Source organism: Anolis sagrei, chromosome 9 (genome assembly GCF_037176765.1).
Source record: "Anolis sagrei isolate rAnoSag1 chromosome 9, rAnoSag1.mat, whole genome shotgun sequence".
NCBI classification, from domain to species: Eukaryota; Metazoa; Chordata; class Lepidosauria; order Squamata; family Dactyloidae; genus Anolis; species Anolis sagrei.
The window spans coordinates 24,433,589-24,461,473 of NC_090029.1; the positions used below are offsets into that span (position 1 = coordinate 24,433,589).

Consider the following 27,885-nt stretch of genomic DNA (forward strand, 5'->3'; position numbering starts at 1 on the left):
GACTGTGTGATGTATATTATTATTACATTTATTATTTTACTCTATCCATTTATTATTTTACTCTATCCATTATTATTATTATTATTATTAGGTAAAGGTTTTCCCCTGACATTAAGTCCAGTCGTGTCCAACTCTGGGGGTTGGTGCTCATCTCCATTTCCAAGCCAAAGAGCCAGCATTGTCCGTAGACACCTCCAAGGTTATGTGGCCAACATGACTGTATTAAGTGTCATTACTCTACTATTGTTATTATTACATTTATTATTTTACTCTATTATTGCTATTATTACATTTCCATTATTGCTAATATTACATTTATTATATTATTCTCTGTATTATTTTTGGAACGATACGTAAGCACATTTACCTTGAAGAATGTTAGGATAATGGTTTAATCAGAGTTGGGCAGTCTTATCTTACAGTTTTATGTAAATATTCAAAAACATTTAACCTACTGATGCCTCAGTTAATGTAATTTTATTGGCATCTATTTTTATTTTTGAAATTTACCAGTAGATGCTGCATTTCCCACCCTTGACTTATACTTGAGTCAATACGTTTTCCCATTTTTTTGGTGATAAAATTAGGTGTCTCAGCTTATACTAGAGTTGGCTTATACTCGTACTCAAGTATATACAGTATTTTGGATAGAACTGTCTATTATAGTTTATGAAACCTACCATGTGGAATTTAATTCGTCTTCATCCTGTTTAAACTTATTACATATCCTCCTGTATCACAAAAGGAACCCTGAGTTCCAGGGCTGGGGAAAAGATGGCTATAAATAAAATGAAATTCCTATTTTATCATGTCCAACTCAAGACTCAGAATGGCAAAATGAAGAAGGACTTAAAATCTGGCCTCTGGAAGTAATTCTCCATGGGGTATGGCAGCCCATTTCTAATGTTAGGACAGCTTCCATTTTATTGCACGAAGTTAGATACAACCACAAGCGCAGGAGGTCTGCCTGCATGCGACAGAGCAACGCTCCTTGAAGAACTAGGTTGTCCAAAGGCACTCTCTATGTAACAGACTCAACGCCTAACACTGCCTTCGACAAGCCACAAAAACCCTTGCTGAAAGCTGGTCAACCAAATCCCCCCGAAGTGATCCGGCATTTCCCCATTTGCTTCTGTTAATTACGAGGCAAGAAATAACTTCTGGGGTCCTGTTTTAATGAAAGAAACGCATGGCCCACCCTTCTTTGCCTTGATTCTTACCTATTGCTTGGGAGGGAGTCTGGGACAGCGACACTGCTATTGTTAGCAGACCCGGCTCGCGTATTTACCTGCAGGCAAGGAACGAAATCTTTATCAGTTGTTTCTATTCAGAGGACATGGTTCTAATTAACCTGTAATTTGCCACGGATTCCTTATTTTGCAAGGAAGGTTAATTAGCACGTTGCCCATGGAGGTAGCAACCCAGCCTCTATGTAGGTTACCACCTTGCATTATAGAGGAGGTATTTGGCTCTTTTACTCACTCTGCTTTCGAAATGCTTGGGTCAGGAATACAATCCAGAACTCAATAAGGCCTTTTTTGTTCCATTCCTGTTAAATACACATCTTTCCCACAAACACTTATGTCCTAATATAGGTATGGTCAAACCCAGGCCTGGGGGCCGGATACAGCCCCTTGGGTTTCTTTTCTCAGGCTCTCCTCTCTCACACCATCCTTCCTTCCGTCCGTCCGTCCGTCCGTCCGTCCGTCCGTCCGTCCGTCCGTCCTTCCTTCCTTCCCTCCCTCCCTCCCTCCCTCCCTCCCTTCCTTCCTTCCTTCCTTCCTTCCCTTCTCTCGTTCCTTCCTCCTTCCCTTCCTTGTCTACCTCTTTGTCCCTCCTCCTTCCTTCCCTTTCACCCTTCCTTCCCTCTTTCTCTTTCCTTCTTTCCTTCCTTCCTTTTTCTCTTTTCTTCCTCCTTCTCTTCTGCCCTTTCGCTCTTCCTTTCTTCCCTCTCTCCCTCTATCTCCATCCTGCCTTCGTTCCCCCTTTTGTCTTTCCTTCTTCCTTACCTCTCTCCCCTCCCTCTTTCTTCTTCCATCCTTTCGTCCTTCCTTTCCTCTCTCTTTCTCCTTCCTTACTTCCCTTTTGTCTTTTTTCATCCTTTCTTCATTCCATCCTTCCCTTCCATCCTTTCATTTCTCCTTTTTCCCTTCCTTCTCTCTCTCCCTCCTTCCTTCCTTCCCTCCCTTTTGCTTTCCTTCCATCTTTCCTTTCTACCTTTTCGTTTTTCCTTCCTTGACTCTTTCCTCCCTCTTTCCCTTTCTCCTTCCTTCCCTTTTGTCTTTCTTCCTGTCTCTTTCCTTTATCCTTCCCTTCCTTCTATCCTTCTCTTCCTCCATTTCTTCCTTCCCTCTCTTTTTCCTTCCCCCTTCCAACTTTCCCTTTCACTGTTTCAGCCTTCCTTCCCTTTTGTCTTTCCTTCCTTCTCTTTCCTCCCTCCTTCCCTCCCTCTTTCTCCTTCCATCCTTCCTCCCTTTCATCCTTCATTCTCTCTTTCCTTCCTCCTTCCCTTCTTTTCTTCCATCACCAAGCAACCAGTCGTCCTAGCAGGGAGTGTTAGCATGTGGCCCCCAAGTTAGAGAGTTTCCCCCTACCTGTCCAGATTTGCCTAAATGCCACCAGAAAGGCCGGGGCATATTTTCTATGCTGTATTCAGATTCAAAATTATATTAATTCAGAAATATGTTAAAATTCAGAATCCTTGCAACATTACACAGATGTATGCCAATAAAATGAACATTAATGGGTAAATAATACTCAGTCTGTGGGCTGTTTGTATGCAGATGCATATTAATTATTTCAAACCATGTAATTCTTTCTTCTTTACATATGAATAACTGGAATTGTCCAAAAGGGCGAGACTTGCAAAAATGAGATAGCAATGGGATGGAAACACTGGCCTTATGTGTGCATTTCATGAATCAAAGCCACGAAAGGCAACAATTTCACTCATTAATAAACCAGCGTTGGGCATTCAGACAGATCAGGCAATACACATACAGAAGAAATCGTTCCTCCTCTCCATTTATTTTTCAGATCTCCTTGTCAAGGCTCAAAAAGTACAGTTTTATTTGACATTTCAATAAGTGGAACACAGCATTGCAAATCCATCTAAGTTTACTGAAACAATTATTGAAATTCCTACCTTCAGGCCATGTATGTTCCGTTTCCCAGGAGGTTTGCAGGCTGAAACAGTAATTGACTAAATTGTAGAACACATCAGGGCCATTTACAAATTTGCTCAAAATGAAAAGCCTTTTTTTTAAAAGAAAAGAAAAATGAGGGTAATACAAAAATTAGCAGGGAAAGATGGTTTAGAAAAGTCTATCAAGACCCAAATGTGATCTTTTTTCCTCAAAATGATAAGAGTTGTTTGAAATGAGCCGATAAGACGTTCTAGTTCTGCTTTAAAGTACATTGGAATCAAAATAACCACAAACTATCAACAACTGTTCCAACAGCAAATAAGTCTTAAGTTGGTTTTCCATTTGTTTTCATAAAGTTTAGATTGACATGAAAGATGAACAAACTGGATATTTGGCTCCATCTACATTGCTTTCTGAATCCAGATTATCTGCTTTGAACAGGATTATACAGCAGTGTAGACTTATATAACCCAGTTCAAATCAGATAATCTGGATTCAGAAACTGGATTATATTGTAGCGTAGATCCAGATTCTGAATCCAGATTATCTGCTTTGAACTGGGTTATATAAGTCTATCAGTCTTATTTGTTGGTGCAATGGATGGTTATACAGTCCAGGATTCAAAAAGCGCAAACTTCCTCATAGACCCATGGTGTTATTTTACTAAAGTGAGCAAAACTCTTGACTTTTTATTGTAATTTTCCTATTTTCCCCACAAAACAAACAGATCATTTCACCCATTGAAATGGGGTGTACAGTGGGTTCTCCACATTCGTTCATATGAAAGGCACAGGAGCCCTGAAAATGTTGGAAAACTGCAGGTAAAGTGATTGTTATTTTTTTGCTTATTTTAACTTTTGTTGTAATATGGGTTATATGATGTACGAGTATATGTTAAGTGTGTTTGTCAAGTGTTTGATACGGCCGATGAGCTAATCAATAAAATTAACTACTATTGTTACCCAAGAGGTTACATTTTTTTTAGAAATCTTTAGGTTCTCTTGTGCAATTCTATGGTGATAATCTGCCAAATCCCACTACAAATACCTAGAGAAGTGTTCACTCCAAGAATCTTTAGGTGCTCTAGTGCAACGCCTGGAAGATTCAAGCTGAAGGTCATAGAAATTTCCAGAGAATAAAATAAAATAATATTTAGAACAAAAGGAGATCTCTAGCTTCTCCAAGGAAACTCGAAGGTCAACATCCAGCAGAGGTTGAACATAATGTTGTACTTGTGGACCTAATGATTCCTAGAGAAAACATTTCAATCAAATCTGTAACATGAAATCAGCAAATGTGGAAGCCTGGCTTCTGACTTTGATTTGTTGATCCCAATTCACATCGACACTGTAACACAGAAGGTCCCATTCTTCTAGGCCAGTACTTCTCAACCTTTGGTCCTCCAGGAGTTTTTGCATTTCGGTTCCCATAATTTCTAACAAACGGGTAAACTGACTGGGATTTCTGGGAGTTGACATCCAAGAGACCTGGAGGACCATGGTTATAGGTCTTCATTTGCTCACGTCTTGTATTCACTATATTTTAACTTCCATTCTGAGCATTTAAATATATATACCGAATTTCATAGAAACAGGTTTTAATATGTGTATTTAATATAATGATTAGGTGTTTTAGCTACGCTGTAACCAGCCTCAAGCCACAAATAGAGGTGGATAATAACAATTATTATTATTATTATTATTATTATTATTATTATTATTATTCATTTGGACTTTAAATCTTCCAAAGTGGTTCAAAAGTGGTCTTGGTGTGCTTTGCAAAATTTCTCTTGTGGGTATGTCAGACAAGTGTGGTAGAAGCTCCTTCTCTGGAGACATTTAAACAGAGGCTGGATGGAGCTAACAAACAAATAGATTCCCCCAGGAAGCAATCAGCCATGCTTTGAAGCTGCAAGTCAATTCAATGCTAATCAAGGTTGCCAAATTGCAATATTCACACTTGCCTCAAGCAGACAAGAGTTCTTTCTCCCATCCTGGATATTCCACAGATACACAAACCTCACTTGTCTAGTTTTTAACAGACCTCATAACCTCTGAGGATGTGGGTGAAACATCAAGAGAGAATGCTTCTGGAACATGGCCAGTCAGCCCTGAAAACACACAGCAAACCAGTGATTCTGGCCATGAAAGCCTTCGACTACACAGAGGCCGGATGGCCTTCTGTCGGGGGTGCTTTGTACTTTTCCTGCATGAAGGCAGAAGGAGGCTGGACTAGATCGCCTTTGGGGGTCCCAACTCTATGATTCTATTATTCTGTGGTATCAATTCAGTGCTAAAAGCACACTTTTTACTCAATATTCTCATGTGAAAAATAAAAAGTCGATGACCAAACTCAAGTATCCCAGAAAGATATCAATAAATAAATACCATATGAATGAAGAGCATGTCCTTAAGTATAAATTGAGGGATGAAATACTGTAGAAGGGAAAACAATTTCTTCTTAAACCCCTCAAACTCCACCCGGACTTCCTTTCCCATGCCCCCCCCCCTTCTCTGCAGCCCCTGCTCCCCCCCCCCCCCAAACGGTAAAGCCACAAAGGCTTCCAGCTATATGTTCCAGACAGTTCCCATTTTAAAACTACAGTGCCCTACAAATTGTATGTTAAAGGGCCTGTCAATTTTGATTGATTGTCTGAGAAAGGATGAATTTGGTTTCCACCCCTCCCTCCGCTCCCCCTTCCTCAGAAAACACATGCATTTCACTCCTGGGTTTGACAGCAGGAAACAAAGCGATTTATTAGTCAGAAGGACACAGATGATAGTTATTAAACACAGCAGTTAGGCTAGGACCGTGCAATTTAAACTACATTAAACATTACTATTGTGTTCTTAAATAAGAAATGCAACATTGTCAGTCTGAGAGTGGAAGATTGGGAATGTGGAAAATCTGAAAATGAGCCAATGGAAAGGCCATTTGTCATTTCTCATTTGGAGGATAACCAAAAAAGGGGGGGAAATCCTTCATTTTCAGGGTGCATCTTCTTCACTGTGCCATTAAATGAAGTTTAATACCACTTGAACTGCAATGGCACAATGCTATGGAAGAAGGGAAATTGTAGTTTGGTGAGGCATCAGCGCTCTTTGACAAAGATGCTTAAGGACATGGGAAAACTAGAACTCCCAAAATTCCATACAAAAGACATGGAGTTTTCCTCCCTCGGCCTCCTTTTGAGACTTCATTTGCATCTGTTAGAGAGTCCTGTTAGTTAATTGCCCAATTCAAACTTCGGAGAGTTATAACTAATGGAAAGCCCACCGTGTTTTAATTGCGAAGCTCATGTTATGATTATTTGTACAATATCAGTTAGCAGAGGAAGGGGTTTTGATTTTTAATTATTTCAATTAATTTATTGCAGGGAAAGCTACTTGGAGAATTTAAAGCCGCTCTTCTTTTAGCAATTAACAACCACACTTTTAGAGGTGGGAAAAGGGGAATATGCTTCAGTGGAACAGAGGAAACGATATGAACATGCCAACGCATGTCAAGAACAAGCCTTTATTCCAAGGTTTTATTAATGTCCACATCTTTGGAGTCCAAAAATAGGGAGCAAAAATGTAACAGAGGGGCATATTTGCCTCAGTGGTCCCAACTTAAGTGTCTGTGGCTATCTATTGAGTTATAAGGGCCTTATGGATTTAGGGTTTTCTTAAGCAGGAAGCAGTCCAAAGTGGGGTATAAAAATATAATATATATACCCTACAGCACCTAATATTGCTTTTCATCCAAATACTAACCATAATGTAAAATCATAATGGAATTTGACATTTAATAGGCTTTTCCTTAATCCCTCCTTATTATTCAACCTTTTTGCGTTCTGCTGGCCCGTTTATGTTGGATAAGCGAGACTCTACTGTATATTTATTGCATTTATATACAGCTGTTTTCACCTCTGGGGAGACTCAAAATGTTTTGCAACATTCTCAATAGCTAAATTCAGTGCCTCACATGTATAAACATCACGTATCAAATTGACAACAAATGACAATAGATTAAAACAATTAAAACTATAACAACAATCACAGACACAACATAAAATATCTAAGCCTTGCATCAATCCTGGTGTCTTAACTATTATCAGAAACGACCAAGTTGCCTTATTATATTGAAGAGAAGCAACTGACAACTTTTTCAAAAAGAATGGGAACAGTTCGAATAATTTATGAAGAAAAAATGCAAAATGTAAAAATTATTACAGGCTTTAAAGAAAAAGGAAAACACTGAGTTAGAACTCAGACGGTGTCTAAGATAACAACAACAATAACAACAACAACAACTTTATTTCTAGACCACTCTCTCTCCCCCCATAAAGACTCAGGGCGGTTTACACATAAAAGAGCAAACATTCAATGCCTCAAAATAGGTACGGACACATCAAAATAATATAAAATAATGGGGGGGGGGGGGCAACAGAAAACTTACAACAAAGTAATTAAGTATCAAAATAAAATAAAAACAATAAAAATCCATTAAGACATAAAAACTAAAACATAAACAAACATTACAATAAGAAATTAGCAGGATGGTAAGATAACATATATTTGTACACACACACACACTATTAAAAGTTAGCCTAAACTGTCCCAAAGTTCTTAGTCTGACTTGCTCCACTGAATCCCATTTTGGATAGTGAAATAGCTAAAAAATAAACAAATTGACGTAGGAAAAATTTGTTGTTATTGTTGCTTTAAAATGGGTAACAATTGCATAATGAGAATATAGAGGGGTATTGTATATGTATGCATATGTCTTAAAGTCACTTGTTGACATATGGTAACCCCATGAATTTCTTGGCATGCCTCTAAACCTTAGAAAACAGAACTACTGGTATGGGGCAGGTTACAATATTACCAATAACTATTAGGATTTGTTTAGGTATTACCTCTTGGGTAGATCTGCAGAGGCACTATCAACTGTCCATTTACTTGCTGCTCCATTACTGTTGTATAATACTGCAAAAAAAATGATGGGAAGAAGTGGTTATTGGAAAACGCATCGAACAGCAATGTGGCTTGTGTAGCTTGCTGAATTCACAAACTGCAGAACAACAAAGGAGATGAGTCAGGCTCTTCCGGAGGCCGTTTGGCAGACCACATGTGTCAAACTCAAAGACCATGGGCCAAATCTAGCCCTCCATGTCATTTTATGTAGGCCTGCTACAGATGCTGGACTACAAATCCTGTATTCCTCATGAGAAATCATGACTAGAGCTGATGGGAGTTGTCATACAGTGAAATTGGGAAGATTGCACTTTGTTCTGTTCAGTCAGGAGAGTCGGGTTTAAATTCAGATACAAGGCTTGTGGATATGATCCCTAGCTTGAAAATGTCCTTTAATCTTTCCCAACCTCAGTGCTGTTGGGTTGCAATTCCTATTATCCCCAGTCTGTATGATGGATGATCAAAAGTGATGGGAGTTGTCATTCAATGACATCTGGGGACCCAAACTGGGGAAAAACTAAAGAGCACTGACCACTAGTAAAGTAAGTAAGTTAAGTAAGTAAGCAAAGTGAAGACAGAGGGGAGCAGAAGACATTTCCATCTTGTCTTCTGTCTATATTATCAGTTGGGAGGCCTCTCCCCACTCTGGCACCAACTGCTGCTCTGGCCAGAGTGAAGACAAAGGGGAGCAGAAGACATTTCCATCTTGTCTTTACTAATAATATTTATAATATTATAATGTAATACAGTATAATGCTAGTAACAATAATATATTATAATTATAATTATATATTTACAATATTACTAATAATATTACAGTATAATGGCATAGTGCAATATAGTAATATATAATAATAATATTGTACTATGCTAATAATATAATATATTGTATGAAAATATATCTTGTAGGCTGCTCTGAGTCCCCTTCGGGGTGAGAAGGGCGGCATATAAATGCCATAAATAAATAAATAAATAAATAAATAAAGTAATATATATAGTTGTCCCTCTGTATCCATGGACTTTCCATCCATTAAATCAACAGCCCTTTGAAGGCAACCATAAGTAGGCTGATGTGGCCCTCCATGAAAATGGGTTTGAAAGAGCTGTATTAGACCCTTCCTTTTACCAGATTCACAATAACGTGTTAGAAAGTGGTTTGGTCTGGCAATGAATACAGAAAAAAACAATGACATCAAGGCTCGGCTGCTGGATGAAACCTTACAGGTATCTCTCCATCTGAAAGGAAGTGGTTTGATGGGCTCTCCTTTACAGATCTTTAAATAAATTGGGAGTTACAGGAGGGTCAATTAGTTTGGGGGTTTTTTATCATATCAGGAGCAAGTTGAGAAACTGTAAGTCAATTCTGGTGTGAGAGAATTGGCCATCTGCAAAGACATTGCCCAGGGGACACCTGGATGTTTTACCATCCTGTGAGAGGCTTCTCTCATGTCCCCACTTGGGAAGCTGGAGCTGACAGATAGGGGCTCAAACCGCTCCCCAGATTTGAACTGCTGACCTTTCGGTCTGCAGTCCTGCCACCACAAAGGTTTAACCCATTGTGCCACAGGGGCTCCTGGGTCAACTAGATGACATTTTTAGACTCTTCTATGATTCTTTGAATAACTGGGGTTCCATACTTGGGGACAACTGTACTAGGTTTTACAGCCAGCCTTTCACATTTGCTATTATTTTACCTATCTAAGAATCTCCAGGTCTTCTGCATGATTCAATGGCCAGTTTCCACTGGATGTTGTTTATAAAGCTATTGTCCTCCCAACCCTGCTATACGCCTGTGAGACATGGACTATCTAAAGACATCACATGCAACTCCTGGAACGATTCAATCAGCGCTGCCTCTAGAAAATCCTACAAATCTCTTGGGAAGACAAGCAAACAAACGTCAGCGTGCTGGAAGAAGCAAAGACCACCAGCATTGAAGCGACTGTCCTCCGCCATCAGCTCCACTGGATCGGCCACATTGTCCAGATGCCCGACCACCGTCTCCCAAAGCAGTTGTTCTACTCCGAACTCAAGAACGGAAAATGGAATGTTGGAGGACAGGAAAAGAGATTTAAAGATGGGCTCAAAGCCAAGCTTAAAAACTCTGCCATAGATACTGAGAACTGGGAAGCCCTGGCCCGTGAGCACACCAGCTGGAGGTCAGCTGTGACCAGCAGTGCTTTGGAGGGTGAAAGAGAGAAACGTGCCAAGAGGAAGGCGTGTCAAGCCAACCCCGACCGGGACCGCCTTCCACCTGGAAACCAATGCCCTCACTGCGGGAGAAGATGCAGATCAAGAATAGGGCTCCACAGTCACCTACGGACCCACCAGAACACTGATCCTGGAAGACTATCCTATTCGGCCAACAAGGGATCGCCTAAGTAAGTAAGGTCACTGAAGGATTCAGTGAATCTCTAGCTCCTCCAACATAACTCTATAGAAGGCATGGACAAACTTTGGCCCTCCAGGTGTTTTGGACTTCAACTCCCACAATTCCTACCAGCCTACTGTCTGTTAGGAATTGTGGGAATTGAAGTCACCTGGAGGGCCAAAGTTTGCCCATGCCTGCTCTACAGTCATCTTCCAGCAAAAGATGAACATAGAGTCACACTAAATAACCTGTATTTCCTAGGGAGAACATTTTAATCAAATTCACAAATAATCAAATCCATAATAGTCAAAACTGCAAGTGTGGAGGATTCTTAAACTAGACATGTTCTAAGCAATGTTGGGTTGTAGAACCAGATCTTACGAAACTCCTGTTCATTTCAGCAAAGAGGTTTCCAGTATATCTTGCCTTGTGTTTCTTTTAAAATAATAAAAACCCGCAATGTGGCCTTCTCCATTACTCAAACGGAGATGACAAGTAAATGAAATATCAATCATGTCAGCTGTCAACCTTTTGGGACAGCAATAACTGTTAACAAGTAGTCTGGAAAAATTGTCCAAAAATGATTTGTCCTCCACATATGAGCACTGGAGGTTGCCATGGAAAGTTAAGATGCCAGTGGCTATTTGGAACACTGTTCAGGTATTCTTTTTAATGGAAAATTTGCCAGTTATTGATCCAAAACATGTACCCTTTGCTTCCAGATGGCTGCAAGCAACTTTCCAATCAGTGGCTGTCAAAAAAATTACTGCCTTTTTTACACCAATAGAAGACAACGCTGGCAGTTCAGCTCTCCTGTCACTTAATTCCTTCTTTTAAATTAACCAATAGCAGAAAAAGAAATACATTTTAATTATCTTGTTATAGAGCTCCCAAAAGTATGTAATTTTAAAGGAGGAAAATCTGTATTGTCCTTCACCATGAATTATCAAACGTATGACAAAACTTTAGAAGTGAACTGAGACAATATGAGGTTCAAATGAAACAAAACATATTTTGGGGGCTTAAAACCTACGCAGAAGATGTCTTGTAATATACAATTTGTTTTGTTGTTGTTTTCCAGTTGGCAACTAGTCTTCACTTTTGCTTTTCTAGAGCAGGGATGGAAAACCTACGGTACTCCAGATGTTTCTGTAGGACTCTGTAGCCCAACTACTTTTGTTCCTTAGACAGCTCATTATGGTAGTAGAGTCTCGCTTATCCACCCTTTGCTCATCCAACCTTCTGTATTATCCAACGCAGTCTGCCTCCCACCCAGATCCACAGCTGTTCAATACATTGCAATGTTTTGGAGCTAAATTTGTAAATACAGTAATTACTACATAACGTTACTGTGCTTTTTCTGTCGATTAGTTGTAAAACATGATGTTTTGGTTCTTAATTTGTAAAATTATAATGTAATTTGATGTTTAATAGGCTTTTCATTAATCCCTCATTATTATCCAACATTTTTGCTTATCCAATGTTCCGTTGGCCCATTTATCATGGATAAGCGAGACTCTAATGTACCACAAATTGTGTTTGCGATGAAGTTCATGGCTGGAATCACTGAGTTGCTGTGAGTTTTCTGGGCTGTATGGCCATGTTCCAGAAGCATTCTCTCCTGAAGTTTCACCCACATCTATGGCAGGCATCCTCAGAGGTTGTGAGGTCTGTTGGAAACAAGACAAGTGAGGTTTACATATCTACGGAATAATGTCCAGTGTGGAAGAAAGGACTCCTCTCTGTTTGAGGCAAGAGTGAATGTTGCAATTGGCCACCTTGATTAGCACTGAATGGCCTTGCAGCTTCAAAGCCTGGCTGCTTCCTGCATGGGGGAATCCTTTCTTGGGAGGTGTTATCTGGCCCTGATTTTTTCCTGTCTGGAATTCCCCTGTTTTATTAGAGTTGCTCTTATTTACTATCCTGATTTTAGAGTTTTTTAATACCTCTAGCCAGTCTTTGAAGCTGCAAGGTCATTCAATGCTAATCAAGGTGGCCAATTGCAACATTCATGTGAATGTTGTTTCCCATCCTGGACATTCCACGGATATATAAACCTCACTTGCCTAGTTTCCAACAGACCTCACAACCTCCGAGGATGGCTGTCATACATGTGGGTGAAACGTCAGGAGAGAATGCTTCTGGAACATGGCCATACAGCCTGGAAAACTCACAGCAACCTAACTTCTGAACTGATAACCCACAACAAAAAACTCGATCCTGTTTCAAAGAAGAACTGTCATTCATCTGCTCTCTTCAAAGGAAAAGATGCAGAAGACAACCAAATAACACCATCACTCTATTTTAATTGAAAATCCATGTTAATGTCTAAATGCACCCTCATTTATAAAATACAAACGACAAGTCATTTATAAAGATATACACAAGTCATTGCAATGCAATAAGTAACTTGTTTTCATATTTTCACAGTTATTAAAAGACAATGCATCTTTAAAATCTCGTCTGCCTGCTGAGCCTGGAGCGAAAATATAACTCTTCTGAGAGAAAGGGTGAAAAAGTCTCCAGATGAAAGCAGATTTTGTTTTTAAAAAACCATTTTTGAGAGCCGAGGGGTTCGTTTTTAATGAGCCGTTACTTTAAGTACTGCATAAAAAAATTCAAGAAATTGATAGTCCATTTAGCGTGCACTATATCTAATGCAAAAGTCATTAGGGCGCATTACTCTTAATGTTCATGATATGATCTGTAAGTGTACTCACTTTTTCTCTAAAAAGAAAGGGGGGAAGAAAGCACGTCAAACTTTCACGCGAGATCATGGCATTGTACCAAAACAACAACACTAGTTCGGATGTTTGAGAAAAAGGAAATGAGGCAGAAGACTTAAGAGTTAATCGGAAGTTACCAGAAACATCACATTGAATTAGTCACATGTTTTACAAATGGCTCCAATTTAATTCAAAATCTCTTATGCAGGATAAATGTGAGCCTTTATGTCTGACATTTTGCTCAGTGTGGATAGAATACTTACATAAGAGAGCATCGCTTTCATTTCTTCGTCACTTCGAACCGTAATCCGATCGCCATCCTCATCTTCATCTGCAAGAAGAAAAAGACAGTCCCGAGGTTGAGAGTTATCCTCAAAACATATCCTAAACAGAACTTGAAGGAATGTTCAGCAGTGGAACTCTCTGCCCCGGAGTGTGGTGGAGGCTCCTTCTTTGGAGGCTTTTAAACAGAGGCCAGATGGCCATCTGTCGAGGGTGCTTTGAAAGTAATTTTCCTGCTTCTTGGCAGGGGGTTGGACTGGGTGGCCCATGAGGTCTCTTCCAACTCTATGATTCTATGATTGTATGAATTTAAAGCACAAACAGAAAAAGACGGATAGATAAGAATGCAGCTCTTGCCAGTCAAATTCCAAAGTTAATGTCCATGTTGTTTGTTACAGTTACGAAGCAGCATTCAGCATTCAGGCCTGGCAGTTAAAGCAGGAGCCCCCGGTGGCGCAGTGGGTTAAACCCCTGTGCCGGCAGGACTGAAAACCGACAGGTCGCAGGTTCGAATCCAGGGAGAGGCGGATGAGCTCCCTCTATCAGCTCCAGCTCCTCATGCGGGGACATGAGAGAAGCTTCCCACAAGGATGATAAAAACATCAAAATCATCTGGGTGTCCCCTGGGCAACGTCCTTGCAGACGGCCAATTCTCTCACACCAGAAGTGACTTGCAGTTTTTTTGTCCTGACACGACAAAAAAAAAAAGTTAAAGCAGTGTCAAACTGCATTCATTCCACAGTGAAGATCAGCATTTCTCAACTGGAGGATCGCAAGGGGAATGTCAGAGGGGTCATCAAAGACCATCAGAAAACACATATTTCTGATGGTCTTAGGAACCCCTTTGGCAGAGAGGGCTGAAGATCTCTCCTCCTGTCCTTCTCTTCCTTTTTGGAAACAGACAGCAAATCCACCAAAAGACCTCCTTTGCTGTGTTTGGCCAGCCTTTCAGTCAGCCTCTCAACCAAGGGAGGGCTATTTCTGAGACTCCAAGCAAGAAGGGGAGAGCAGGCATGCTTAGCACATGGAAGCATGGTGCACATGTGTGGACAATGGAGAATGTGTCCCCCCCAAACCCCACCAGTATTCAAAGTTGGTCATATGGGTATTTGTGCCAAGTTTATTCTAGATCCATCAGTTGGGTGCACATTGCTCTGTCCAATTCTATCATTGGTGGGTTCAGAATGCTCTTTGAGTGTAGGTGAACTATAAATCCCAGCAACTACAATTCCCAAATGTCATGGTCTATTTTCCCACCAGGGTTCACATTTGGGCATATTGAGTATTCGTGCCAAATTTGGTCCAGATCAATCACTGTTTGAGTCCACAGTGCTCTCTGGATGTAGGTGAACTACAACTCCAGAACTCATAGTTAATGCCTATCAAACCCTTCCAGTATTTTCGGTTGGTCATGGAAGTTCTGTGTGCCAATTCCATTGTTGGTGGAGTTCAGAATGCTCTTTGCTTGTAGGTGAATTATAAATGCCAGCAACTACAACTCCCAAATGACAACATCAATCCTCCCCCAACCCCACCAGTATTCAAATTTGGGTCTATCAGGTATTTGTGCCAAATTTGACCCAGTGAATGAAAATACATCCTGCATATCAGATATTTACATTATGATTCATAACAGTAGCAAAATTACAGTAATCAAGCAGCAACTAAAATAATTTTATGGCTGGGGGGTCACAGGAACATGAGGAGCCATATTAAGGGGTCACGGCATTAGAAAGGTTGAGAACCACTGATATAGATGTACCTTTAGGTTTGAATTCTCAGGTGAATCTTCTTTTTTTCTGCACAAGGCAGATGGGTATTAAAAGAAGCTTGTCTAAAATAAATGAGCATAATTTGTTCTTTAATTTTGCAGGGGAGCCTCTGCCAGATACTGTATTTCTCAGATTAAGTAAGAAGGTTCTTAACCACTTCACTGGAGAAATACAAGCGCATGCACACACAACCACCACCCCTAATTCAATATAGCACAGAGGTTCAGAAAGTCTAAAGCACAGGCCTCAGGATATTCTCACCCATTAAAGAACCAAACATAGAACTAAAACAGAGCCTGGAATTTTACTGATGCTACAAGACACAAAAGAGAGCGCAGCAGATGGCTGCCAAAAAATATTATGGAGCAATTTCTGCAAAAGGCGCAGTGTGTCACGCGTGTGTGCAAAACGGTTTGGGATAAAAGGACCATAACAAACCATATGTTGTGAGCTGTTTTATTTGCAGCAACATAGTGTGCAACGGTGTATGGCCCATCAAGGTCCAACGGCAAGGGAGAATACGGCCTCAGGTAGAGGCAGCCGCACAAGAGCCACCGGAGGTAACAATAACGGAGCAAACAGGAGCCGGAACCGCTGCGGAGGGCCATAAACTGCCTCCAAGAAGGCCATCAAGTAGCTGAGAACATGTTGAAACGAGCCAATTTTTGGAGAACATAACCCAGAAACCAGGCAGAATCAATGTATATTAGCATGTTTTTGGTGCCACTTAAATGGCAGGGGAAACTTGTCACGCTGGTGGGAAAAATACTAAAGGCAAGAACTGAAAAGCACACCGGCGGATGTCAAAAAGCAGCACAGAAATCTATATTCTTCAGGCAAGACACCACTTGAACTGTTATGGCTCAATGCTATGCCATTATAGAAGTTGTAGTTTGGTGAGGCACCAGAATTCTTTGGCAGAGAAGGCTTAAAAGCCTTGTCAAATTACAACTCTCAGGATTCCATAGCCTTGAGCCGTGGCAGTTCAAGGAGAGTCAAATTGCATGCATTCGACAGTGTAGATGCACCCCCAGCTCCTCTTCTAAGAGCCAGCCACTGATTTCTGTTCTTAATAACGCAGGGGGGAAAAAATCTGAAAATTAAAATCTCAGCCTACAAAGCCTCCAGGTACTTTATACTTTTCATTTAATTTGAGCAATATAATTGCAATGTGTACGAAGACCACGGTAAGGTCATGCTGGTAATTAAAGCTATATTGTAGAAATATGCGCTTTCAAGATGTGATTAAATAATAAAATATTACTTAGCTTGGGATTGTCATTAAACTTGCATCCACGTATAAATATTTAACCGTAAGATTTCTGAACACACACAGTGTGTCGTTGTCACTTTTTAAGAATAAATAATGCAAGTACAGACCACCAACCCAGTTCCAGGCAAGCCATACTCACATTCAAAAGCTGTAGTTGTCGCGTCGGGCAGAACTTGACTGATCACGTCCTATTAAAAAAAAGAGAAATTAGTTATCCAACTCATTTTTTCGTACAGAATTATTCATATTCAGCTTCTAGTGGGATATGGACTAATTTTTCTCTCATGCCAGGAAGAAAAGACGGTGAAGGGGGAACTGAGACCACCCCATCTTTGCCCATTGCCATATCCCATTGAAAAGATCCGGGATTATGGAGGAGAGGGACTTCAAATTGCTACTCTCAAAATCCTGGCTAGATATTTATTTATTTATTGACTATACCTGTATACCGCCTTTCTCAGCCTTTTCGGCGACTCAAGGTAATTTACAACAAGTCAGTACACATAACAACAAAATACAAATTAAACATTAAAACAGTATATTCTACTGAACTACGTGCTGCAGCTGAAAACCTAATATATTATTTACTCTTCTACCACAGGCTGAAACACTTCACCATGACGGGTTTTTAAACCTCACTATTATCGATTAGATTGAAACAACTTAGATGCTGTTATTGAAAGCTTTCATGGGTTGCTGTGAGTTTTCCAGGCTGTATTCTGTATGTTCCAGAAGCATTCTCTCCTGATGTTTCACCCACATCTATGGCATCCTTATCTATGCATCCTCAGAGGTTGTAAGGTTTGTTGGAAAGTAGGTAAGTGAGGTTTACATATCTGTGGAATGTCCAGGATGGGAAAAAGGTTTTTAATACTGGTATTAATACATGAAAATGAACAAAATCTGGCTAACAGTATTAAAAAAAACTCTAAAATCAGGACAGCAAATAAATAGCAACATTCAAAAAACAGGGGAATTCCAGAGAAGAATAAATCAGGGCCAGCTTACACCTTCCAACAAAGGATCCCCAGGCAACGATCAGGCAGGATTTGAAGTTACAAGGTCATTAAATGCCAATTAAGGTGGCCAATTGCAATATTCACATTTGCTTCAAGCAGACAATAGTTCTTTCTTTCTCCCATCCTGGACATTATTCCACAGGTATATAAACCCCACCTTCCTAGTTTCTAACAGATCTCACAACCTCTGGGGATGCTTGTCATGGATGTGGGAGAAATGACAGGATATAATGCTTCTGGAACATGGCCATACAGCCTGGAAAACTCACAGTAACCCAACTTAGATGCTGTGATGTACTTTGGCCAATACATGACCTCCCTTCTCCATCTACTTCTTGCACATGATGAAGTGAATTACAGTACAACTCCCCTATCTGCTGGGGATACACGCTTGAACCTGTGAAGCTATGGATAACATCAAACCCTCTTAAAATAAAGGGCTCCTGGCTCATGGATACCATAGAGTCCCACTATGGTGTCCTTGGGGCAGAAGCCCAAGAAAATGCCTAGAGAATAATAGTACAAATCCCATATCCATTTTTTATATGGACCTGAACTTTGTGTGATACATGGAACTGCAAACTGTAATTAAACAACGGGAACAAAAAACTACAGAGGATCTAGAAGATTTTTCAGATTGCACACTTTGGGAAATACGCATTGTTTTTACTCGTTTTACTGCAAAATGTCATGTATATTTGAAACCATGAAAATCAATCCCGTGTATATTAGGATTGTATTGTATTGTCCAGATTTCAAATCTTTAAGGTGGAACGTGCTACTTCCATATTTGGGATGCCAAATATGGAAGTTGCTACAAATTGCTACAAAATAATCTGGGGCAACAGACGTGTTGTTGTTTTGCAAACGACAGCAAAAAATACTTCCACTTCCCAACCCATTTGCCTCATCTGCAGGACCCTGTGAACCAGGATCTTAACATACTGACCCCAAAGTCCCTCTTGGGGAAGTAGGCCTTGTGTACAAATCATTAAGGGTTAATTAAAGCATGTGAACAGCCTAGTCCCACGCGTATCTATTTAGAAACAAGCCCCACTGAATGGGGAAGTTGTTTACACATAAGTCCTATTGTTTTATGTCCTAAAAGAACCAACTCCCAAATATACAATGAAATTGCAAGGAAAAATTAACTTCTGCCCAGCCTTCTTGAAGCATAAACAGAGAAGCACAGTGTTACTAATCCACATGGTACCATTTGGAGTACACTACTGTAGAATCACAGCCAAAATAGCCCCTATGGTCTCTTCCAACACCATGGTTCTATGACCTTCAGCCTTCAAATTCTACGCAGAACAATTCTACACAACAAAAAAATCACATAACTATTACTACAGGATGAACATCAGGAATTCTGAAATTTGAAACATTCCAAAATTGTTATTTCATTCAGGCTAAGTGTAAGGTGTATATGAAGTATAAATGAACATCATGTTTAGACTTGGGTCCCATCTCAAAGACATTTAGGCAACATTACAAGGGATTCCAAAAGCCAATCCCAAAATTTTTGGATAAGAGAGACTCACCATGTTATAACTTTGAAATAGTTCTACATAATTCTCCACACAATAATTTAAATCATAACAACAACAACACAATGATGATTATAATAATGATGAAATAATTTCACACAAATCATGATTCTACTGATATGAATAATAATAATAACAATAACAAGATGATAACGATGAAATAATTCCACATAAATCATGATACTGATACTTATTACTGCCACTAATAATAACACTATTAATAAGATGAAATAATTCCACACAAGTCATAATACTACTACTAACAGTAATAAGAACAACAGTAATAGTAACAACAAGATAAGGGTGATAATGATAAAATAATTCCATACAAATTATGATACTGATGCTACTACCACTAATAACAACAACATTAATATAATAAAATAATTCAACACAATTATTTATTATTTATTTATTTTGGACATTTGTACCCCATCCTATCTCGACCTCCGCAGAGGGACTCAGGGCGGCTAACAAACCGGCACCCACTACTACCACTACTACTACTACTACAATAATAATAATAATAATAATAAAAATAACAACAAGAAGATAATGATAATGAAGAAATAATTCCAAACAAATCACGATACTACTGATATTACTACTACTACTACTACTACTACTACTAATAATAATAATAATAAAGTAATTTCATATAACATAGTGGATGACACAGGTTGCGATTCCATTACACAAAATGAAGGCCAGAAGTTTTTGTGACTTTTTAGGATTTTTGGAATACTTGTATCTACAATATGAAATATTTTTGAGTTGGGACCCAAGTCATTCATGTTCCATGCACAATTCATACATATCACCCCAAGGTCATTCTATACACAACATGTAAAGGTAAAGGTTTTCCCCTGACAGTCGTGTCCAACTCTGGGGAGTGGTGCTCATCTTTATTTCTAAGCCGAAGAGCCAGCATTGTCCATAAACACCTCCAAGATCATGTGGCCGACATGACTACATGGAGTGTCATTACATTCCTGCCAGAGCAGTACCTATTGATCTATTCACATTTGCATGTTTGGCAGAAGCTGGCGCTAACAACAGGAGCTCACACCGCTCCCCGGATTCGAACCTGCAACCATTTGGTAAGCAAGTTCAGCAGCTCAGCGGTTTAACCCACTGTGCCATCAGGGACTTCTTTTCATACACAATACTGAAACTAACTTTATTTAGGAAACCAAGTTTGTGTCCACTGGGCTCTGAGACAGTAAAGGTGTCGCTCTAGCAGTCACCTCAATTGACTATTTTGGACTCCTGGAAAAAGGAGGCCAAGGATGCACTAACAATAACAATTTGCTACATGGGAAGGAAGACATAAACAAGGAAGTGATTCTCCCTTGTGAGCATCTCACCCAGATGCACACAAGACAATGAGGTTTGGGGGCTGCCAGAGGGACCCCAAAAGGCATAGGGGGCATGGGGAGTGGATGCTTCAAAAACCCACCCAAACTTCTCCCCAAATTCCACTCAAACTTTGCCCTCAAATGCCCCTAACCTTTCCCTCTAAATACCGCCAAATCATCCTTTCTAAGTATCTCAAACTTTAGCCCTAAATACGCCCCAAATGCTACACACATACCCTTTACATATCCCTTAGCGCCCCCAACCTTGTCCCCAAATTATCCCCAATATTTCCCCTAAATGCCCTCCAACCTTTCCCTCAAATGTCCCCAACCTTCCTCCTTAAATACCCCAAACTTCCCCACAATATTTCGCTTTAGTATTCTCAAACTTTTCCTTCAAACCCCCTTCAACCTTTCCCTCAGAAGCCCCCAACTTTCATCTCAAATGCTTTCCAACCTTCCACCCCCAATACGCTATATCCTACTTCCTAAACACTCCAAAACTTTTCCCCCTAAGTTCTCCAAACCTTTCCCATTAATGTCCCCCAACATTTCCACTAAAAACCCAAACTTTCCCCCAATGCCTCCAAAATTCTCAATTAAATACCCACACCTTTCCCATTAATCCCCTCCAACTTTTCCCCTAAGTAATTCCAAACATTTCCTTCAAATGCCCCTCAACCTTCCCCTCAAGAGCTTTCCAACCTTCCCCTAAATACCCCATATTGTATCCCCCAAATACCTCAAGCGTTTTCCCTCAAATACCCCAAACTTACCACCAAAGCCTCCAAGGCCCTCCTTTAAATGCCCTAAAATATTCTCTCTAAATAATACCCCAAACATTTCACATCAATTCCCAAATTGTCCCCTAAATACTTCCAAACATTTCCTTTAAATGCCCCACAACCTTCCCTTCAAGGGCTTTCCAACCTTTCCCCCAAATACCCCATATTGTATCCCCCAAATACCCCAAACCCCTCCTTTAAATGCCCTCAAACCTTCCCCCAAATACCCCATATTGTATCCCAAACATCCCAAACCCCTCCTTGAAATACCCTCAAACTTTCCCCCCAAATACCCCATAATGTATCCCCCAAATATCCCAAAACCCTTTAAATGCCCTCAAACCTTTCCCCAAATACCCCATATTGTATCCCCCAAATATACTAAACCCCTCCTTTAAATGCTCTCAAATCTTCCCCCCAAATACCCCATATTGTATCCCCCAAATAACCCATATTGTATCCCCCAAATACCCCATATTGTATCCCCCAAATATCCCATATTGTATCCCCCAAATACCCCATATTGTATCCCCAAATATCCCAAACCCCTCCTTTAAATGCCCTCAAACCTTCCCCCCAAATACCCCATATTGTATCCCCCAAATACCCCATATTGTATCCCCCAAATACCCCATATTGTATCCCCCAAATACCCCATATTGTATCCCCCAAATATCCCAAACCCCTCCTTTAAATGCCCTCAAACCTTCCCCCCAAATACCCCATATTGTATCCCCCAAATATCCCCCCTCATGCCCCACACCTTTCCCTCCTAATACCCCCCAATTCTTTCCCATGGAGGCCTGCCTTCTTCCCTCACCAGGACGTCCCTGAAGAGGAGCTGCGGGGCGGGCTGGACGCTCCAGTCCACGGCGCCGCCGCCCTCCTCCGGGATCCGGATGCGGATGACAAGCGAGGCCGGGGATGAGGAGGCCGCGGAGGAGGAGGAGGCGGCAGGAGGCTCCATAGCCGGCAGGAGGAGCATCCCCGGCCCGGGAAGAAGGAGGGGAAGCAGGCAGCCTTGTCTTCCTCCTCCTCACATGGCGGCCTTGGAGCAGGAAGGAAGGAAGGAGGAGGAGGCCGAAAGGAGGAGGAGGAGGAGGCAGGCCTTCTTCGCCTTCGTTCACAATAAGAACCCCCTTTGAGGCCTTCCTGGCCCTTCAAAGCCTTTCCCAAACTGAGGCCCTCCAGAGGTTTCGGACTACAACTCCCAGAAGCCCCAGCCAGCGTTTACGCTGGCTGGGGCTTCTGGGAGTTGTAGTCCGAAACCTCTGGAGGGCCTCAGCTTGTTCCTGGATTCTCAATCTCATTTCCTATTTGGTTCTGTCATAAAAACACAGGGAAAGTTTATCAAACTGACAACACTTTGTTACTTTGCAGGCCATCCTGCTATAGCTCGAGTTATTATTATTATTATTATTATTATTATTATTATTATTCATACCTTTCTTTGTCTTCCCAAAGGGAACTCAAAGCAGCTTGATATAAAAGCATTAGGATACAATTATTATTATTATTATTATTATTATTATTATTATTGTACTGACACAAAACCACAATATGTCACAGTAAACGGGATCTATATGCTGGATTTCGTATCACAAAATCACAAGTCGAACACTTCGCAAGCATCTAGGACTAATTATTATTATTATTATTATTATTATTATTATTATTATTATTATTATTATTATTTGAAACACAACAAGATGAGTCCACAGCAGACAAGATCACTCTGCAGGCTGTTGTATTGGATCACACGTTGGACACTTCCCAAGTGTCCTAGGACTGTGTGATGTATCGGTGAATAATGCGTGCAGATCCCAGTAAGGTGGAATTCTGCAGCTGGAAGATGGTAATTTTGTCAGCGACGATTGTGTTTAAGTGCAGGCCAAGGTCTTGAGGCACTGCACCCAGTGTGCCGATCACCACTGGGACCACCTTGACTGGCTTGTGCCAGAGTCTTTGCAGTTTGATCTTTAAATCCTCATATCATGTCAGCTTTTATTATTGTTGTTATGATTATTTTACTGATACAAAAACACAGTATGCCACAGCAAACTCTATATGCTGGATTTCATATCACAAAATCACAAGTCGAACACTTCCCAAGTGTCTAGGACTACTACTTCTTCTTCTTCTTATTATTATTATTATTATTATTAGAAACATAACAAGATTCTTACACAACAAACAAGATCACTATGCTGGTTGTTATATTGGATAACATGTCAGACACAAGTGTCTAGGACTGTGTGATGTATCGGCGAATAATGCGTGCAGATCCCAGTAGGGTGGCCTTTTGCAGCTGACAGATGTTACTTTTGTCAGTGCCGATTGTTTTTGAGTGCAGGCCAAGGTCTTGAGGCCCTGCACCCAGTATGCCAATCACCACTGGGACCACCTTGACTTGCTTGTGCCAGAGAATTGCAGTTCAATCTTTAAATCCTCATATCGTGTCTGCTTTTCCAGTTGCTTCTCGTCAATTTTGCTGTCGCCTCGGATTGCAACATTGATGATCCATACTTTGCTTTTTCCCACAATCGTGAGGTCAGGAGTCTTGTGCTCTGTGGCAGGCCCGTAGCCAGAATTTCGTTTCGGGGGGGGGGGGTTAATTTTTTTCAGTGGGGCTGAGTTTCGGGGGAGGGGGCTGAGTCTGAGTGAAAGAGGGTCTACCCTAGCAAACCTTTTGTATCATTACCCCAATACCCCCATGCATATGGGATATATTGAGTATGGTGATCAGATCATGAGATGAATAAACATAACAGTTTAAGTAATGCACCAGTAAGGCCTTTTCGCGAACCACCATGAGAATTTCGGGGGGGGGGGGGGGGTTAAGCCCCCCGAGCCCCCTCCCCCTGGCTACATGCCTGCTCTGTGGGCAAGCAGATGGTGACTACTGGATGGCAAAAGTTCTATATCAGAAACTAGAGCTGGTGTGGTCTATTCAATGCAATTTTCCGAAACAGCACCCCAAATAACCAAACTGAATCTAAAGCTGACCAAAAACTGATTCATAACCCTTTTGGTACTAATGTTGGAGAGTGATCCCTGGCCAAAGTGGTCCCTGGTTTTAAAAAAAAGGGTTGGGAACCACTGTATTAAATTGTCATTTCATTTGTCTTCCTTTGTCTTAAATTGCTTCTAATTGCTATATTTCAATATTAATATCAAGTTTATACAGAGTTTATGGTATAGGATATGGAGTATACCCAGTAAACTTTCAATTTTGCGTTTTGATTCACATTCTATGGCTACTATATGTCAGGTCTGTGTTTGGCAAGGGAGCCTCAGTGGCACAATGGGTTACCAGTGGTTCTCAACCTGTGGGTCCCCAGGTGTTTTGGCCTACAACTCCCAGAAATCCCAGCCAATTTACCAGCTGTTAGGATTTCTGGGAGTTGAAGGCCAAAACATCCGGGGACCCACAAGTTGAGGACCACTGCTCTACATACTCATCTCTTGAGTTCCATTAGTATCAATGCCCGATTTTAGGTTGTCTAGGTTTTATGGTGGTGGACCTCTGCTGGAGACATTGTGAGCTGTCCAAGGTCCCGAACAGTTATTTCCAGCAGAATCTCAAGGGGCCAAAGTACATCAGTCAGTTGCATATGGAGACATGAGAGAAGCCTCCCACAAGATGGTAAAACATCTAGGCGTCCCTAGGGCAATATCCTTGCAGACAACCAATTCTCTCACACCAGAAGTTACTTGCAGTTTCACAAGTTACTCCTGACTGGGAGTTGAAAGGCAAAACATCTGAGAACCACTGGGTTAAACCCTTGTGCCAGCTGGACTGCTGACCTGAAGGTTGCCAGTTTGAATCCGTGAGACTGGGTGAGTTCCCGTCAGTCAGCTCTAGCTAGTGAGGACATTAGAGAAGCCTCCCAGTAGGATGGTAACACATCTAGGCATCCCTTGGGCAACATCTTTGTAGACAGCCCATTCTCTCACACCAGAAGCAACTTGCAGTATGTTCTCAACTTGCTTCTGACATGATAAAAAATCTGTGTTTGGTGCCCGTGTTTATATTTTGTGTTTTCATCTATGTAATTTATGGTATTTTTATTAATATCCTTATGTTTATGACTTTGTTGTAACCTGCCCTGAAACATCAGGAGAGGTGGGTAATAAACAGAATCAATTATTATGTCAATGGAAGGAGGATTTTTGGTAGCTCCTCAGCACTGTGGGTTGAAGCTGTTTGTAGAAGCGGGAGCCTGTCTGTGGAAGTGGGCACCCCAGCCATATACACACATACATATTTTTACTTTTATTAGGTAGGAAGATAGATAGATTTTATTTCAACTATTGCATGATTTGAACATTCAGCTGTTTCAGGTTTAATCTTGTAAGTCCTGGAGGAAAAATGTGAATTATAAATAAATAAAATAATAATAATAAATACAGTTAGTTGATGAAGTAGAAGCAATGAGAAGCTGCTTCTTTGGGGTTTGGTGTCAAATGCAAGTCGAAATTTGGCATTGTAGTGACATGGCTCACCATCCTTTTGCCTTAAACCATCCAAGTGACATGTTTAAAAGGGCAAATTGGTGCTTCATGGAAGAAGAAATGCATGCATCTCATCTGTTTAACCTTTATGGAGTGTCCCAACTCCTCTGATACCACGCTTTGAATAAATTAATCAATACAAGTCTTAAGGGGTAACGCGCTGACATTAAGTGATCTTGAGCATGCAATCGAACTCAATGCCAGAGCCATTGTTTTAAGGTTTTTGAGGATTGCTTTTTTTTTTTTTGCAAAGCTTTTCTCTTTTGTTTTTCCACCTCCTTTTGTACGGTTCTAAAGAACGAAGACTCTCCTGGCCATGTTTTAGAAGCAGGGAAAACATATTAAAATGTAGAAGTTTGATTACTGCTGTCTCTTCAGAAAGTGGGATAAGGCTCTGCAGCAAAGAATAGCCAGGCTAAAAGAAAAAAGCTTTTGTAATATTTATGCAAATTTGGCAAGTTGAATTGGTTTTCCCTATAGGGAAAAAAACCAATATGGTGGAAAGGGGGGGACGGAAACAGTGAGGCCATAGGAATGCAATGATTTGATCGCCTATTCTTTACAACTTAATAGAAAATGAATCTTCATTGAGAGGTGTTTGGGGACTTTGCGCAAGCGGTTCATTTCAACGGAACGGAGGTCCGTGCGGACAGTCACTATTCCTGGAATATTCACGAGATGAGACTATTAAGGTTTCCTTCTGTATCCATTTAAATTATAAAGTTATTGAACAGGAAGATAATTTATCTCCACTAATGGCCATTCAAAGATTAATTTGGGGAGGGGGGCACACACCCCAAACTAGCTAGAATTTTAATGAGGGGAGTTAAAAGACTTCTATGAATTAGATCAAATCCAGCTGGTAGATCTCCTCTTATGGAATGAAGTTGAATACAATTATGAGGCTCGTCCTTCACCTTGTCTGTTGCAGCGCGGTCGATAGACACACATAGTTTTGTATGGACAGAAATGACCTATTTTGACTCCGGCAGGGCATTTTTGGGATCATAACATGTGCTAAACAAGGGATTGTTGCTGAGGACCCACAGGGTTTTAAATAAGTAAATAACTAGGTTGTTGTAGGTTTTCGGGCTATATGCCATGTTCTGGAAGCATACTTTCCTGACATTTCGCCTGCATCTATGGCAAGCATCCTCAGAGTTTTAACCTCACAACCTCTGAGGATGCTTGCCATAGATGCAGGTGAAAGGTCAGGAGAGAATGCTTCTAGAACATGGCCATATAGCCCAAAAAACCTACAACAACCCAGTGATTCTGGGCATGAAAGCCTTCAACAATACAAGTAAATAACCACCGATATCAACATCATGACCATGTTTTGTGAGAATGAGTTTCTTCACTGTGCAGGAAAGGACAACCCAGGCTCCAGCATTCCCTTCCACAGATTTGGGAATGAAGGAGGCATGTCCTAAGGTGCACCCTCACTGTCGAATTAATGCAGTTTGATACCACTTTAACTGCCATGGTTCAATGCTAGGGAATCCTAAGAGTTAGAGTTGGGTTAGGTACCAGCAAACACTCTTTGGTGGAAGAGGCGCAAGACTTTGTCGAACTGCAACTCCCATCATTCCATAGCTGTGAGCCATGGCAGTTAAATTGATGTGAAACTGCATTCGTTCTACAGCAGATGTACCCCTGGACTCCAACTCCCATGTTGTCCCAGGCGTAGGGAAGCTGATGATCAAAACGTCTGAAAAGCCAAGCATTACAGCTGAGGACCGCCTGATGGTTATAATTTTGCACAGAAACTCCCAGAATGCCCAGACTATGCGGTCAGTAATAACATTGGGTAGAACAGTGCTTCTTAGGCCCCTTCTATACTGCCATATAATCTAGATTATCAAATCAGATAATCCACATTATCTAATCTGAACTGGATTATGAGTCTACATTGCTATATAATCCAGTTCAAAGCAGATAATCTGGATAATATATGGCAGTGTAGATGGGGCCTCATTTGGAAAATGGCTCAAGAAACCTATATGGCCCCATCTACACTGACATTATAATGTAGATTGAACTACATTATATGATCAGTGTATACCAGTGGTTCCCAACCTGTGCTCTGTGGACTACCAGTGGTCCACAAGAATGAAAATATGGTCCGCA

General features: G+C 40.8%; 1 protein-coding gene across 2 annotated transcripts in view; it reads right to left on the minus strand.

The window, feature by feature from the left end:
• The window catches only part of MAP2K5 (mitogen-activated protein kinase kinase 5), a 145,199-nt gene extending 122,765 nt beyond the window's left edge, over positions 1 to 22,434 (minus strand). For both annotated transcript variants that reach the window (XM_067471382.1, XM_060755376.2), the window contains exons 1-6: positions 22,061 to 22,434; positions 16,668 to 16,716; positions 13,465 to 13,532; positions 8,047 to 8,116; positions 3,146 to 3,186; positions 1,221 to 1,288 (exon numbers count right to left, since the gene is read on the minus strand). In XM_067471382.1, the coding sequence (XP_067327483.1) occupies positions 1,221 to 1,288; positions 3,146 to 3,186; positions 8,047 to 8,116; positions 13,465 to 13,532; positions 16,668 to 16,716; positions 22,061 to 22,225 (461 nt within the window). In that variant the 5' untranslated portion in view covers positions 22,226 to 22,434. The remainder of the gene's footprint in view (positions 1 to 1,220; positions 1,289 to 3,145; positions 3,187 to 8,046; positions 8,117 to 13,464; positions 13,533 to 16,667; positions 16,717 to 22,060) is intronic.
• Between the last annotated feature and the right edge of the window lie 5,451 nt (positions 22,435 to 27,885).